Source organism: Podarcis tiliguerta (genome assembly GCF_965153285.1).
Source record: "Podarcis tiliguerta genome assembly, chromosome: 2".
NCBI lineage: Eukaryota > Metazoa > Chordata > Lepidosauria > Squamata > Lacertidae > Podarcis > Podarcis tiliguerta.
In genome coordinates this window covers 114,505,647-114,523,333 of record NC_139535.1, presented here as the reverse complement: position 1 = coordinate 114,523,333, position 17,687 = coordinate 114,505,647, and the positions used below count along the sequence as shown (strand labels likewise).

At 45.0% G+C, this 17,687-nt stretch overlaps 1 protein-coding gene across 1 annotated transcript in view; it reads left to right on the top strand.

Annotated features, from left to right (window-relative positions):
* LOC310671387 (uncharacterized protein) overlaps positions 1 to 16,346 on the top strand; it is a 50,854-nt gene extending 34,508 nt beyond the window's left edge. The window contains exons 5-9 of the mRNA XM_083427293.1: positions 4,833 to 5,000; positions 6,276 to 6,401; positions 8,523 to 8,743; positions 9,768 to 9,823; positions 10,806 to 16,346. Coding sequence (XP_083283419.1) covers positions 4,833 to 5,000; positions 6,276 to 6,401; positions 8,523 to 8,743; positions 9,768 to 9,823; positions 10,806 to 13,369 — 3,135 coding nt within the window. The 3' untranslated portion in view covers positions 13,370 to 16,346. The remainder of the gene's footprint in view (positions 1 to 4,832; positions 5,001 to 6,275; positions 6,402 to 8,522; positions 8,744 to 9,767; positions 9,824 to 10,805) is intronic.
* The last annotated feature ends 1,341 nt before the right edge of the window (positions 16,347 to 17,687 follow it).

Below are 17,687 nucleotides of genomic sequence, written 5' to 3'. Positions count from 1 at the left end.
ACCAAATTTGCACTTCCCAGACCAATATGCAAATTGATGGCCTGCGGTGAAATTTTTCCTAGGGGAACAGTTAGGGCCAGAGAGGCGCCAGCTTGTGACAGTGATGGGGGTGTGACGTCACGTTTGTGAGCTTCCTGGGCTTTGGGAAGAAGGCACCAGGGGAACATTTAGGGCTCTAGCGTAGTTCCCCTAGTCCACTGACCGCACCCACTGATGCAAACCAAAATACAGTACAGCTATCTTTCAGCATTTGCATTTATCCAAATTTTGTGATACAGTTATCTAACCAAACAGTGTCTACCATATATATATATATATATATATATATGCTTTCGTAGATTTTCACGGGTACAGGAATGCAGGTTTTGGTGTCTTCGGGTGTCTTCCCGTGTAAAAGTTGGGGTGTCTAGGCGACGTTTCGACGAGGTCTCACTCGTCATCTTCAGGCTGGTGCTTTCGGCTTCTTGTTACTGGAACAGAGCAGGATCTTAGTGTTTGAGTTCCTATAAATACTGTTGAGGAGGTGTGGTGTATAGCCTCCAATGTTCTGGGCAGAGAGGAGGTTCCCAGGCTAGTGTGCCTTTTCTTCTTTTGTTCCTTAATTACTTGAGGGATATCTTGAGTGATTTCTTGAGTGATTTCCTGAATCCCACTTAGGTGGGTCATTAGGTGTGGATTAGTTGCTAAAGCCTTCGTGTCTTGAACTCTTGAACTTTGTGAAGAGTTTTTCTGAGAAGATGGCTGTACTGCACTTGGTTGTGCTCTGGCTTGGCTTCGTGTATAGGGGCGAGCTGTGGTTTTGTGGCCTGTGCCAGCCAGATCTGTGTAGGGATTGCAGGGGGGTGCAGCATCCGGAGGTGCCACCCTGGTTTGGCTACTGGATGGTGTCTGTAATTTATCTGTGGATAAATTACAGACACCATCCAGTAGCCAAACCAGGGTGGCACCTCCGGATGCTGCACCCCCCTGCAATCCCTACACAGATCTGGCTGGCACAGGCCACAAAACCACAGCTCGCCCCTATACACGAAGCCAAGCCAGAGCACAACCAAGTGCAGTACAGCCATCTTCTCAGAAAAACTCTTCACAAAGTTCAAGAGTTCAAGACACGAAGGCTTTAGCAACTAATCCACACCTAATGACCCACCTAAGTGGGATTCAGGAAATCACTCAAGAAATCACTCAAGATATCCCTCAAGTAATTAAGGAACAAAAGAAGAAAAGGCACACTAGCCTGGGAACCTCCTCTCTGCCCAGAACATTGGAGGCTATACACCACACCTCCTCAACAGTATTTATAGGAACTCAAACACTAAGATCCTGCTCTGTTCCAGTAACAAGAAGCCGAAAGCACCAGCCTGAAGATGACGAGTGAGACCTCGTCGAAACGTCGCCTAGACACCCCAACTTTTACACGGGAAGACACCCGAAGACACCAAAACCTGCATATATATATATATATATATATATATATATTATATATATATATAATGCATATATATATATATATAATGCATATATATATATATATATATATATATATATATATATGCATAATATATATGCATGTATTAGGGGAAATGGTATCAAGATGGCATTGTTTGTGCTTCAAGTATCTAGATTGAAGATTCTGGGCCATGGAAAACAGGGTATGAAAGAAAAGGGTCAAGCAAGTGCAGTTGTTTAAATTTTTGTTGAGTAGCCAGTCATTTTAATTATTGTTATCTGATGTTTTAATGGGGTTTAAAGAGTGTACACTGCCCTGATATTTTATCAGAGGGTGGTGTATATAAATAAAAATGTGCACACATGGCTGCATGATTTGCTCATATATGTTTATATATTGTGTTCTGATAGCCTTTTGCCCCTCCCAATCTTTAAACAGAACCTTCAGCTACGTGGCTTGAAAACTGGATATTCTGTTCAGCCTTCACATTGTCAGAGTTCATGCATTTACAGAGGGGGAGCCCTGTTGCTCTTTAGCAGCAAAATCAGCTACCTTAAAGATAAAATTAATGAAGTGGCTAACGGCTCAAGGGACGCGGGTGGCACTGTGGGTTAAACCACAGAGCCTAGGACTTGCCGATCAGAAGGTTGGTGGTTCAAATCCCCACAACAGGGTGAGCTCCCATTGCTCGGTCCCTGCTCCTGCCAACCTAGCAGTTTGAAAGCACGTCAACGTGCAAGTAGATAAATAGGCATCACTCTGGCTGGAAGGTAAACGGCATTTCCGTGCGCTGCTCTGGTTCACCAGAAGCGGCTTAGTCATGCTGGCCACATGACCCGGAAGCTGTATGCCGGCTCCCTCGGCCAATAAAGCGAGATGAGCGCCGCAACCCCAGAGTCGGTCATGACTGGACCTAATGGTCAGGGGTCCCCCTTTACCTTTACCTTTACCTTTAATGGCTCATCACATCTGCCTGGCTCTGCCTTGGGCCAGTCACACTTCTTTGAAGTCTCTCAGCCCCACTCACCTCACAGAGTGTTTGTTGTGGGGGAGGAAGGGAAAGGAGATTGTTAGCCGCTTTGAGACTCTTTAAAGCGAGTGAAAGGCGGGATATCAAATCCAAACTCTTCTCTTCTTCTTCTTCTTCTGCCATGACTCTGCCTCTTGGCCCCTCCCCAAAGTTGCTAGCCTTAATTGTTGTAGAGTTAACATATCCTGGGTGTAGCCATTCTTCTGTGAATGCTTCAGAACTGTGCACACATACTTCTCTCTGCATCTATACCTCTAGGCTTTAGTTCCTTTTAAAATGAAGGTGAGGGGTGTGCAAAAATTCTTGTTTACTTTACTCAGGAAATAGGTGCCGTATTTTTCGCCCTATAGGATGCACTTTTTCCCCTCCAAAAATGAAGGGGAAATTTGTGTGCGTCCTATGGGGCGAATGCAGGCTTTCGCTGAAGCCTGGAGAGCCGCAGCGCCAGCCCCACAAGGTCGGGGGACAGCGGGGAGGTGGAACGCCGCCATCCCGCTGTCTCCTGAAGTGGTTTGGAGGCTGAAGGCGGGGAGACCCCGCCGCCAGCCCCGCAAGCTCCGGGGACAGCTGGGAGGCGCAGCGCGTCTTCCCGCTGTCCCCGTACCTGATCTGAAGGCGGGCGGCGGGGAGAAGAGCGCTTCTCCCCGCTGCCGGCCCCACAAGCGCCTGGGGGGGGAAATAATTTTTTTTTCTTTATTTCCCCCCCAAAAAACATGGTGCGTCCTATGGGCCGGTGTGTCCTATGGGGCGAAAAATACGGTATATGTGGAAGAGACAGTAATTTGAGAACTCTACTTGGTGGCAAGCAGTTTTTTGCTACAGGTGAGCAAACCATGGATTCCAGCCTCTGCCTTTGTTCCTTCCCAGTGAGGCAAGAGTCAGGGCAAGCCAAACTGCAACCCTCCATGTGGAAACAGTTTTAAACTTCCCATAAAAGTGAGTAAAAACAAAAGAGCTGAGACTTGCTGTCACAAACCAAGGTTGTTTGGGGAAAGGCATAGGTTGGAGGAGGAGGAAGCTGGACAAAAACACTGAAAGTGTTCTGGCTTCGGAATCCTTCAAGTTAGATCTTGCCTGCCCTTCAGCCACGCAGGCATGTGTGTGTGGTTTGCTTTCTGGGATTATGATGCCTTTGAGAGTTGCTGAGCTGAATCCCGTCTTTATTAGGTGCAGTCCGGGCACCCTTCCTCTGTATCATGACAGCATCAGTCATCCTGTGGGTATGTGCCAGAGGTCAGGGAGCTGCTACATGTGAGAGAGAGGGAGAGAGGGAGAGAGAGAGAGAGAGAGAGAGAGAGAGAGAGAGAGAGAGAAGGAAGGGAGGGAGAAAAGGAGGAAGGAAGGAAGGAAAAGGAAGGAAGGAAGGAAGGTAGGTAGGTAGGTTTTGGATCTAGGTGGAAATAGGGAATAGCTCATGGGCAGAGCTCATATTTTCATGCAAAAGGTCTCGGGTTCATTTCCAGATGGGATGTTAGGATTCCACCCCTCCCTACGCTGCAGTTATAGGATTGTTGGATCACATGTCTGTATGTAATGCATTTCAGCTGCTGATTGTTTGAGCTATATAAGCTGAAAGGGAGATACGCTGTTTGCTCCCTACCTCCCACTGTTCTCTCACAGCGATGTTTTGTTTCAGCGTTCTCTCTGAGGAAGAGAGAAAGAGGAGCCATGTTTATTTTATACTGTTATGTTTGGTTTCATTATACTAAATAAGGATTAGATGTTGCACCTCAAGGCTAACACTTCTATTTTGGACTCTGCTGGTCATGTGCTCATGTCCCAGGAGAGTATGGGTCGCATCAGCGTGACGGGAGACCGGAGTGAAGAATCCCGGGTGACACTGCATTGGGGAAAGGCACAAGGCCTCGGCGTTATCTCCCAACAGGAAACACCCCTTCTTGACACCCCAGTGTGCTGATGCTGGTTAGCATAGACATTTCTGAGCAATATGGACCAATACTCACCTGCCTTGCAGAGCTGTTGTAGGGATTACTGAGGTGTAGGGACATATTTTCCACCTTACACCATCTTCCCCACTGTGGTAAGATGTATCATATTTCTGTTTAAATTATAGTCATTATTTCTAAACTTGCTTCTGCACATATAATGTGTGTGTGCACATTTTATGCAAAGCTGTGACCTCCTTTGCACTCTCTCTGGGCATTGTGCTATGGTTACCTTATGCTAAGACAATGTCGGTGAAAAGTTTTGAATATCAAAAAGTGATAAGTAATGTTAACTGATATTATATCCATGCGCAGCTGAGCTTCCAGCCCTTTGTTGTGAGCAGTAATTACATGACCTTGCATATGCATGGCAACAACTCAAGCCCGGTCTTCCTTCTGCTGTACTTAGGAACTTGAAGAGGTGATGTCACAAATCAAGGACATCTCTGTCGTGGTGGGAATTGATAACAACCGATACAACCCTGACCCTCACCGGATCGTGGAGGATGTGAGAGCTCAGTATGAAGACCTGGCTATCAGGAGCTGGGAAGAATTAGAGGCACTCACACGAAGCAAGGTACACACCTGCTTGTCAATGAGAACTGCCCCCAAGCTCTTGATGGTGTCACCAGTCCTAATGGAAAGACACAGCAAAAGTGGAGGGCTTAAAATGCCAGAGCTGCTCAAAGAAAGAATGCAGAAATGGATGGGTGCAGAACTTAATATGAACCAACCTGATCTGCACCTCCCAGACTACTGTGTGGAGATGGGATAGTCTACTAATACATACATATCTGATGTAGACCAGAGAGTGGGGTTTTTTGGTCTAATTCCCACAGAATGATTATCTGTTCTGAAATATTAACCCACAGAGGAGTTTGCTGGATGCTTTACAGCTGGCCTGACTATATTTCTCCCAATATTTCTCTCTTCGTAAAACATACATATATAGCATGTTTCTTAAAAGCCTGGAAAGGTAGCATGAATTTAGGCTGTGTTTAATCACAACAGGGCTATTCTGTTAGTATACGCTCCGCACTTAGGAAAATGATAGCCGCCTGGTTCCACCATAGCACTTACCGTATTTTTTTGCTCTATAAGACTCACTTTTTCCCTCCTAAAAAGTAAGGGGAAATGTGTGTGCGTCTTATGGAGCGAATGCAGGCTGCACAGCTATCCCAGAAGCCAAACAGCAAGAGGGATTGCTGCTTTCACTGCGCAGGGATCCCTATTGCTGTTCTGGCTTCTGAGATTCGGAGTATTTTTTTTCTTGTTTTCCTCCTCCAAAAACTAGGTGCGTCTTGTGGTCTGGTGCGTCTTATAGAGCAAAAAATACGGTACATAGCCTGCAAAAATATACAGATAGGGCAAGTAGCAACAACAGATAAATGGAAAGGGGTAGACCTGATTCGTCCGTGGTGGGCAGAATTGATTGTCATCTCCCAGTGATGGGAAGGAAGTAAAGAGACCTCAGGAATTTGGCATGAATGGTGTTACCCAGATCAAGCATGCTGAAGCGGCAAGGAAAGGGGAAGAAAATAAGGATGAATAATGGGAAAAGGGATGTACAAGAAGAAAACAGATTTATCATTCAGTTGGGAAGGATTAGATGCTGCCACTTTGGTCAAAAGGGTAATTCTATATGTGTGTGCTAATCCCCGGGGCTCAAGAGTTCTTAGAAAGGAAGGAAATTTTACACAGAAAGTCCCAGCGGTAATGAGTACAGTCATTGTTGCAGGTTTTCTCAGAAAGGTGTGTTGTTTATGGCCCCTCCATTCCTTGATCCTCTTACTTGGTGCCCATGTGTTGCTTTGTTAACAGGAGGGTAATATATTTTCATTTTCTCCTCCAGCTGAATGAAAGAGAGGTGCTGTCTGCTAAGTATGGTGACCATCTCCTTCAAGACCGGAGGGTGATTGCTGAGTTAAACATACAGATCCAGAAAATGAGGTCCTGCATCGTGTCCTTGAAAAGCCAAGTAAGATGTGGCTGGTGGGAGGTGGGAAAATGAGAGGGGGGGGGGAAATCAAGACATATGCCAAATCAAGATTTCACATAGATGTTGTACTCAACACACACACACACACACACACACACACATTATATTCTAATTAGGTGTATATATGGCTACAGTGCTTGACCTGTCCACATTCATGATGAAATTGATGCAATAGGAACAGCTGAATGTTACAGCAACTATGAAGAAAGACGGCAGGCATAACAAGGGTGTGGTTTGGGCAGTATTCATGCTAGAGGGGCCATAGCATAGAGCACATCTTTTACATACAGAATGTCCCTGGTTCAATCCAAGGCTTCTCAAAAACTGAGCCAAGGATGAGTAACTGTGATCTTCCTGGTGTTATTGGTCAAGAACTCCCACCGTCCCTTGACCATTGGCCTTGATGGCTAGGGCTGATGGGAGTTGAAATCCAACAGTATCTGGATTCCCTGGCTTCAACATTCCTGGCCTTAACTAACTTATACACTACACCAGGACCGGCCTGCCCCTGAGGTAGACCAAGGCAGTTGCCTTGGGCTATGGAATCCAAAGGGGAGGCACCCCTGCAGGGCATCCCACCCACCTCTACCACTGCCGGAGATGCAGTGGTGGTTCTTGCAAAATCTCACTGCTACTTCTCCCAAGGTGGGGAACACCTCCAGCTCCCACTGCCACAAGGGGAAGCAGCTGTGGCTTCCAGGTTCCACCAAGATACTGTGGACTTCTTGCAAGATCTCGATGAAAGCCACAGCTGTGTGACCCCAGGAAGTGAAGCTTTGGTGGGAGTGGTGTTTCACCTTCCTGGTTGCCTCAGGTGGCGAAACAGGATGGGACACCCCTGCCCTACAGGAATGTGGGGATTTTGTCTCTTAGGACAAGGAAAGTGTGTGGTGTGGAGGAACATTAGTAAAATTAGTTACAATAGGATCAAAGGACAGCATCTTGTCTGCTATGTTTTGTTAACCTACTTCGCATATCTGATTTATTGCAAGCAGGCTCTTCCAGATGATCCATTTATTCAGCATTCTGATCTGCATGCACAAAGTTTACACAGTGGTTAGACTATATTCAGTCTTTATTAAGCATTCATTCTAATTAGTTTGCAGGCAATTACACGCTTATGAGGATTCACCTTGCATTTGCCTTAATTTTCTCGTTTACACTTCTTCCTGTTAGTCATTCCTTCACCTCACACATTTCAATGCATCTCTCCATTACTTTCCAACCTTATTAAACTCTGAAGTTTTTCCAAAGTGGGTTTGTTGTGACAGGGTGACAGAGACCTTTAATCCACTTTATATGCCTAAACCCAAGTTCTGGTATGCAGTTCAATCCCTCCTGCAAAATACTGGCAGTCTGGAGGGACCCAGAGCCTGACAAATTTGTTATTGTTAATAAATGAAATTATATATGGGTGTCTCCAGACTTTCTCTCTATTGCTGGAGGGATTCAAGTGCATACTTGAAATTTAGGTTTGTGCAATTAAGGTAGATTCAAGCACTCTGTCACCCTGGTGCAACAAATTCACGAAAAACAACCAGGAATGTTTTTTGCCATTAGGAAAGCAGCAGGAGAAATATATTGAAAAGCGTGGTATGAATGCATCATTAATGGATGGCATGCAAACAAACCCTCATGCAAATGAGGATGAATGCTCAATAAAGTCTAGCTACAGTCTAACCTCCACAGAAACTCTGGGCAAGCAAGCCAGGCTGAATGCTGAATGAACAGTTTATCTGGAACTCAATATTGTTGCTTTTCCAGCATGGTTTGGGAGTGGTTGTTCTCAAATTTCACAGCATGATTTGTTACTGACAGAATACATCAAGTGGTAGAGCAGACTGGTAAGTCCATCTCTTCCCACCCTCCTCTATCTCTCCATCCCTCTCATGGGAAGTGTTGTAACTTCAGACCCTAGTCTTGCAAGGGACCTAACATCCCCAAGGAGTGTCCACCTCCAGAGAGAACATACCTGTGAGTGACCCATTCAGCATTTCACTTGGGTCAAATGGAAGGCAGCGAGCAAGAGGAGAGCATGGAGCACTCCCAAGCCATGTGCCCTCATTCATCACTTTCCGTGTTGCCTTCTGTCCATTCTAGTGCCTGCGTCTCGAGGAGAACATCAAAGAGGTTGGAGCGCAAGGTGAATCTGCACTCAATGATGCCAAAGCCAAACTGGCCAAGTTGGAGGAGGCTCTTCACAATGCCAGGCAAGACTTGGCTCAGCTTGTCAAGGAGTATCAAGAGCTGATGAATATCAAGCTGGCCCTGGACATAGAGATTCTTACCTACCGGAAGCTGATGGAAGGGGAAGAAATCAGGTGTGTGAACTGACTGGAAGCCACTATGTGTGTGATTTGAACAGAGGCCAGAGCTGAAAATCATTTCTGTTCAAAATTCTCCTCTGGGAACTTTGAATGTCCTGCCTGCAGATGGTATTTGTATATTCAGCTGTTTGACATCTTATGACATTTCATGCTTGATGTTTTTCAAGAAGGGAAACAATCAAGAAATGTCTACAGCTGCACTCCCGGGAAAGTGCAGGAAGTTTTCTGCGCTTTCCTTGACCTGGAGTTTTTGCCTAGGGATGGCATTCAGAGTTGGCCCATTGAAACGAAAAAAGCATGACTAAGTTCATTCCCTTAATTTCAGTGGGTAAACCTTAATTAAATGCCACCCCTAAGGAGCTAAGGGACTTAGATAATAGGTTCCAGTTTCTGGCACATGACAGACATCCTGGTCTGAGATCCAGCAATGCTGGGCTACTTACCTAAAGTCATACCTCTGAAAAAGTATGTTGTAAAACATCAAACCAAATACAAGGCCTGGTTCAGAGATTAATTCCAACACAGAGAGAAGAGATGGATTAACCATATGGAGGGATCTGTATCTTTGCTGCAGGGCACTGGGGCTGTGCTGATGCCCCCGACCCTAATATTATATCTCTTCCTTACTCAACCTCCAAGTGTCAAAATGAAGCCTACATGTGTGGACCTTTACCTGGCTTGGAACCCTGATTGAACAGGCGTCACCTATCAGATATCCTTGCTCAGTGCATGAACACTGGGGGCTCAGTGAAGGCACTGGATGACCTTAAGGGAAGGCCAACTTTGCAGCCCAGCTTTGCAGCCCTTGTACACCTGAAGCCCCTTCACATGAGTAACATATGAAACAAGCTTCTAAGTGTTTGGAACTCTGAGGGTTCTTAATCCACCAGCATTCTACACATGTAGCAATGATGACTCCTATTCACATCCCAGACTTTTTAACCAAACTGTTGAACTCTACTTCTTTAGATGTTTTTCTTCTTCTGTAGCTTACCTCATTACCTTTTTCCCTTCACAGCATGGAGTCCCCACAGCCTGCTGTCATTAGCAGAATCTACTCCATGCCAAAGCACTGTAAGTTTATTTTTGTTGTTGTTTGATTGATTATCAGCTATGCTCATTATACTGAAGAGCATCCTACATTTGACCAAGTCTTTCTAAAAGCTGAAAAGGAGATTGAGCTAAGAAGCAGCAGCAAGAAGGACTTTGGGCACCTGCCCAAGGTCCAGGTCCTTGCAGGAGGCCCACTATCAGCACCTAAGGCATTCAGGCCCTGTTGCTCCTCCCGCTCACTATCACTGCTTGTTTACCTCCCCTCTAGATGCATGCAAGTATTGACAAGATAGAGCAGCACCCTCCAGTTGCCTTGCTCTCTCCATCTGAGCGGGTGATTAGACTGGGCCCAAATGGAAAAAGAACAGCAGTTGAGAATGTGGGGACAGTAACAAGGAGGTGGTGAGCCCACTCAGGGAGGTCCCACTAAGGTCATCTTGCCCAAGCGCCCTCCCCTCCCAAAATAAAAACCCTGGAGCCAGCACTAGAGGGATGCTTTAGATTCAAATACTTAAGTGGAATGTCCTTCAAAATGAGAAACACTACAGTAAAAGTGTGGGGACGTGGGTGGCATGGTGATCTAAACCACTGAGCCTTGGACTTGCCCATAAAAAGTTCGGCGGTTCGAATCCCCGCGACAGGGTGAGCTCCCATTGATCAATCCCAGCTCCTGCCAACCTAGCAGTTTGAAAGCACATCAAAGTGCAAGTAGATAAATAGGTACTGCTCCGGCAGGAAGGTAAATGGTGTTTCCATGTGCTGCTCTGGCGTCGGTGTTCAGTTGTACCAGAAGTGGCTTAGTCATGTTGGCCACATGACCCGGAAAAACTGTCCGTGGAACAGACAAACGCCGGCTCCCTCAGCCTGTAAAGCGAGATGAGCACCACAACCCCAGAATTGTTCGCGACTGGACTTAACTGTCAGGGGTCCCTTTACCTTTACAGTAAAAGTATAAGAGAAACCTCCCAAAACTGCAACCATCCTCTCTGTTTTTCCTTCACAGCTTCATCCAACACCAACATCACAACCACCTCAAATGCGGCAAGCATAGCAAATGAAGTTTCAACAGATAACATGAACCGTAGCAGAAGCAGTTTGGAAAGTGGACTTTCTAGAAGTCATAGTGGTGGAAGCAGAGGGTTTTCCAATGATGATTTCTCTAGAAGCCATAGCAATAGAAGTGGAGGTCCTTCAGAGGGTATCTCAGAGGCTGCAAGAAGTCATAGCAGTATCCGCAAAGGTACCTTGGAGAGTAGTACTTCTAGAAGCAGTAGCAGAAGTGGAAATTTTGCAGACATTGAAGACACCATGAATAGCAGTGTCTCTAGAAGTCAGGGTCATGGAAGTGGGAGTTATAGAAGCCACAGTAACAGGAGTGGAGATAACCTAGAAGGCAGCCTCTCTAGAAGCCAAAGCAACAGAAGTGTTGGTTTGACTGACAGTGTATTCGCTAGAACCAACAGTGGCGCAAGTGAAGGTGTCCAAGAGGGCAACTGTTCTAGAAGCCAAAGCAGCAGAAGTGGAGACTTAGCAGATAAAGTTTTTGCTAGAACTCATAGTGGTGAGAGTGAAGGTGTCTCAAGGGGCAGCCTTTCTAGAAGCTATAGTGGTACCAGTGCATCCTATGTGGAAGGTGGCCTTTCTAGAAGCGAAAGTAATGAAAATGAAATCCATGGAAACTATGGAAGTGAAGCATGTGTTGAGCCTAGTGTTTACAGTGCTGAAGACGGTGGGGTCCCAGTGGGTGGCATAGCTAGAAACAATAGCAGGGCAAGCAGCTATGCCTCTGGTGGTAGCCTTTCTAGAATCCAGAATGATAGTAGCCATGGAAATGAAGGGTATGCTGAGCCTATTGTTTCTAGAACCAACAGTGCTGAAGACGGTGGGGTCCCAGTGGGTGGCATATCTAGAAACAATAGCAGGGCAAGCAGCTATGCCTCTGGTGGTAGCCTTTCTAGAAACGAGACTGATGTTAGCCATGGAAATGAAGGATATGCTGAGCCTATTGTTTCTAGAACCAACAGTGCTGAAGACGGTGGGGTCCCAGTGGGTGGCACATCTAGAAGCAATAGCAGGGCAAGCAGCTATGCCTCTGGTGGTAGCCTTTCTAGAAACGAGAGTGATGTTAGTCATAGAAGTGAAGGATATGCTGAGCCTATTGTTTCTAGAACCAACAGTGCTGAAGACGGTGGAGTCCCAGTAGGTGGCACATCTAGAAGCAATAGCAGAGCAAGCAGCTATGCCTCTGGTGGTAGCCTTTCTAGAAACGAGAGTGATGTTAGCCATGGAAGTGAAGGATATGCTGAGCCTACTGTTTCTAGAACCAACAGTGCTGAAGATAGTGGAGTCCCGGTGGGTAGCATATCTAGAAGTCATAGTGGGGCAAGCAGCTACATCTCGGTTAACAGCCCTTCTAGAAGCTACAGTGATGGAAAGGAAGCCCATGACAGCCATGGAAGCGATGGCTCTGCTGAGTCTGCGGTTTCCAGAACCAACAGCGCTGAAGATGGTGGCGTTCCAGTTGGTGGAGTTTCTAGAAGCAGCAGCAAGGCCAGCAGAGATGGCTCACAGGGTGGTTCTTTTAGAAGCAGAAGTGGAGGCTTTGCAGACACTGTCTTTACTAGAGCCCGCACTGAAGGTACACAAGAGGGCAACCTTTCAAGATGCTCCAGTGGTACTAATGCAACCTTTATAGAACGCAGTGCTTCTGGAAGTCCTAGCAGTGGAGGCAGAGGCACCTCAGAGGGTAGTCTTTCCAGAAGCCAAAGCAGCAACAGTGGAAGATTTGTAGGTGGTGGCCTTTCAAGAGACCACAGCAGTGAAAGCAAAGAAAGTCATAGTGATAGAAGTGGAAGGTTGGTAGATGATCACAGTTATAGTGAGGCCCATAACGTTATCTTAGAGTCTGGTCTTTGTAGAAGTACAGAAGCCAAAGGCGATAGTTTTGCTAGAAGTCACAGTGGCGAGAGTGGAAGCCCTGTGGAGACATCTACTCCTATTTGGATTCACAGAAGAAGTGGAGATGCTATAGAGCCAAGCTTTTCTAGAAGCCACAGTGGAGAAAGTGGGAGCTTTAAACCAGCTGATTTTTATAGAAGCTCCAGTGAAGTTAGCAGAGGTGCCTCAGAGGCTAGTCTATCTAGAAGCAGCAGCAAGGAAACTGAAAATATCCCAGAGGGCACAGTTTCTAGAAGCTACAGCTATAGATGTGCAGTTATTTCACCCCCTAATTTGTCCAGAACTGAAAGCGAAGATGCTCCAGAAAGCAGTCTGTCTCGAAGCCACAGCTCTGAAAAAGAAAATGTGCCAGAAGTTGGTCTCTCTAGAAGCTACAGCGGCAGAAGTGAAGAGGCCATAGTAGATAACCTGTGTATAAGCCACAGTGGTGGACATGAAGGCAACCCAGAGAGTGGACCTTTGGTGGACAGAGGCCTTTCCAGATCCCAGAGTGATGAGCCAGCAATTGGAATCCCTGTCTGTATGGTCTATGAATTTAGCACTGATGAGCACCACCACCTTCCAGCTGGTGAAATATGCTACTATGTTGAGTCTGGCTCTATGGAGTAAGTGTCCCAGGAGCACATGACTGGGATCCAGATACCTTCTTCTAGAAGCCTCATTCCATCCATTGACTCATGGTCCACAGATGGAAATCCACATTAAGCCTTAAATTACTGAGGTTAACAGTTGGAAATCGAACTCCTACAGGTGGCCACGACCTTGTCTCTTAGGGTTTGTGGGGGTCAAGTTCACAGAGTAGTATTCTCTGTGGTGAGGGAAAACTAGTATTGGAGTTATAATGCCAGCATTACCTATTAGAAGAACCTAGAAGCCAACAGAATAGGCTTTTGACTTGTATTATAAACAGTGCCCTTTCTACCTTCTTTCTTTTACTTATACTCAAAAAATAATAATATGTAGATTAAATTATTTCTGGGCTTTTTGAAATACAAGTGGTGCTCAGCAAGGGATTTTTTTTTTTCTGTGTGAAATGCAACCAGTGGGGACATTTCACTGCTCCTCTTCTGGCTGCTTTTAGGGACACCATTTTGAGTTTATCTGCTGGATTCTTAAAGGCAGAGCATTTCCCCCCCAGTTCCTCAGAAGGCTCTGGCAAACTAAAATATGTATCTCACAAGTCAAGTCATGGTTGGGACTCGTCTTGCTAAAACTGTGTTAAACACTTGCTTTTTTAATAGGCCCATGCTACACTTCATATACTTCAGCTGCCAAAGTTTTTTTTGCTTGTGAGCTATTCCAAGATTCTTGCGTACAGATAAGCACATGTCACATGGGGTCTTAACTTGTCCCCATCTGGACAAGACCCGGTCTATAACAGATGTAGAATTTAGTTCTTCCATCCCAGTTCTTCAGAGTACCTGCCGGTTGCATGAGACAATAGCACAAACTCTTATTCCCTTATGCTCCTGAAGCAGAATGTGAGCATATACAATCCCCAGGTTAGATGCCACAAAACTCCTGGTGCAAAATAGATGCTAAATGATGCAAAATTAGTGTTTGTAACCATGCTACCATTAGGAAGACAGTGGTACCTCTGGTTATGAACTTAATTCGTTCCGGAGGTCCGTTCTTAACCTGAAACCGTTCTTAACCTGAGGTACCACTTTAGCTAACGGGGCCTCCAGTTGCCACCGCACCACTGGCACGTGATTTCTGTTCTCATCCTGGGGCAAAGTTCTTAGCCCGAGGTACTACTTCCAGGTTAGCGGAGTCTGTAACCAGAGGTGTTTGTAACCCGAGGTACCACTGTAGCTGGTAAGGAATTGCCCGTTTGTGTTTGCTTTGAGAGAGCACCATAAGAGCCAGATAAAAAGTAGGTGCACCTCAGAGATTTTTAGCATAAATTCTGGGCTAACTGCCTACCCAAACATAGTCACATGCTAGCATGTTGTAGATTCAGGGAACAATGGGGTAGGTAGGTGGGCAGAACTTTGCATGTTCATATAAGCTTAGATAGGTGTTGGTGTAATGACTATAGATAGGTGTTGGTGTGGTGTTTCTTTTCTGTATCAGCAAGTTGTAGAGCTGAACATGTGTACTCAGATCCAGGGACTGTGGAGTCCAGTGATTAGAGACTGAGCAATTAACTTAAGCCTCATTGCGCTGCTGCTGCAATGGCGCCATTCCATTGCCCCTCTATTTCTGCTTATGGATTAGACAAAGTGATGGAAGCTGATCATAACTAAGCCTGGAACCCTGTGCACCCTTACCTGGCAGTAAGACCCAGTGGGCTTACTCATGAGTAGGCATGCATAAGATTGCACTTGCAAATAGAGAAGAATGTATTCTTTTTTTAAAAAAGAAAAAGAAAAAACCCAAACAAATTAAAAACAATATGCACATGATAGTTAAGCCTAGTTGGTCAAGGAGGAAAATATTTAGGCAGTGATTACTAACTCAGAAGAGTAATGCCAAGAAAACTGAGAACAATGTGGAAAGTTACTGGGGGGGGGGGGAGAGAGAGGAAGAGAGAGAGAGAGAGAGAGAGAGAGAGAGAGAAGGCAGGGGACTGACTGTGGAATGTGAAGTGAGGATTGTCTCCAAAGAAAATGGGACCTTTCAAGTTTGCCTTCATCACAGGTCAAGGACATGAGCCCTGAATTGTATTGGCCTATTTCTCAAGGTGAGGGTTTTGCTGCAGGTGTACACATTGCATATGGAAGTCAGCTGTTAAAGTAAAAGACAAATAGCAGATCTGAGGTTAGGTGCTATTCTCGTAGGATATTTATTAGTATTTGCTGAGATGATACCATTAGCATTACTCATATATTTGTATAACTTATTTTGGTTCTTCTAAACTTAATGCTTAGTTTTTCCTTTGTTTGCAACTAAATATATAACCTATAGGGGAGCATTTCTACACTTTGGGGTCAAACTTTGCCATCAACCTGCACTCCTGCAACCTTATTGGTATTGGATCTTGATAGGCTTTGTGCCACAGCCCATAATGGGAATATATAGGTGAACAGGCCAATGAGACCACAATTGATTTTCCCCAATGGAAAATTTCTAGGTCACCAATCTTACGCCATGTTGCGGAAGGGAAACATAGTTAATACATACGTTGCATATTTTCTGCTCTAAGAGGAGTTGGATAGATGCAACAGGTTACTAAAATGAGGATGTTGACCTCCAGTGCTTGGCAGTTTTTAAAGCACACTAGGCTGGAGACTGGGGCGTTCAAATTTCACAGCCCCTGACCCGTGCAGTGAAATCTGTTCATCTAAAGGTAACACAGCCAGATTTGGGTTTATCAAAATTTTAAACTGGGTCTCTCGTCATCACCACTAAGTTCGAGAACCATCACAATAACCAGATGGCAACTTAAAGCAGATGAGATTTCTGATTCTTTGACTTTGTTCTAACTTGTGCAAATTTCTGTGGGCAAGGTATTAGTTGCTTGGGAAGCCTGGTCCATAAGGTTGCATGATGCTGTTGAAGAAAAGATCCTCTTTGTTTATTTCTGTTGCATTGTATTAAAACATGGCTGTGTTAATAAAAGTACTGAGCTATTTAAAAACAAGGTATGAGAAGTGTCATTCATTCCTCGAAAAATACCTGATTCCTATACCAAACATCTGCTCTTACATTTCAGCAGCAAAATTCCAGGTCCACTGACTGCTCCAGTGAACCCACACTTTGGATATCTAAAGCAAGTTATCATTAAGCTTTTATGTTAACATAGAATCATAGAATAGAATATATATATATATATATATATATATATATGGATATATATAAAAGGATGTCACATAGAGGAGGGAGAAAGGTTGTTTTCTGCTGCTCCAGAGAAGCGGACACAGAGCAATGGATCCAAACTACAAGAAAGAAGATTCCACCTAAACATTAGGAAGAACTTCCTGACAGTAAGAGCTGTTTGACAGTGGAATTTGCTGCCAAGGAGTGTGGTGGAGTCTCCTTCTTTGGAGGTCTTTAAGCAGAGGCTTGACAACCATATGTCAGGAGTGCTCTGATGGTGTTTCCTGCTTGGCAGGGGGTTGGACTCGATGGCCCTTGTGGTCTCTTCCAACTCTATGATTCTATGATTCTATGATTCTATGTTCAGCTCACAAGGTTCTTCAGCACTACCTAATACAAAAGATCCTTGGGGGGGGGGTTGCCAAATGTCCCCTTTTTAAATTTTTAAAGAAAAAAGCAGATACTTTAAAATTAGGGAGGGTCATATAAAGTGTGGGGGTTCCACAGAAGACAATATACAATGTTTTTGCATAAGACTCTGAAAAGATGACATGCCTACTTCTCTGGAAGGAACTAATATCAGTTACTGAGGCTTGTGATCCTCGCCTACTTGAATTATATTTATTACTCTATTTATTACAATCAAATTTCTAGACACCATATAAAGTCCACATAAAAGTCCTAGCTTCCTAGCCAGTTATCAAAGGGTGAAAGCAAGGATAAGAAGCATGGGCAAGGCAGCACAATATCACCACACGGTACTTTTGCTAAAATGCACAAAATTCAAAATGTATGTTCAATATCATCTTCTTCTTTGGCGATCCCTCATAGCCGAGTAAGATTGTCTTCCATAAACACAGTTTTAACAGTGAGTCCGTAAGTGACTATGGAGGCCAATTCTGGATCCACACGTCCTTCCACAGGAGGTTTCTGGGCAGGAGTTGATCACGGTGAGGGTTTGCCAAGCATGCCTTCCACTTAGCATGTTTCTCCCTTTCATCCTGAGTTCAAGCATCTTCAAAGCCCATGATATCTTTGGCAAAGGCTGTTCTCCCATTGGAGCACTCACAGGCCAGTGTTTCCCAGTTGTTGGTGTTTATACTACATTTTTTTTAGATTTGCCTTGAGAGAGTCTTTAAACCTCTTTTGTTAACCACCAGCATTA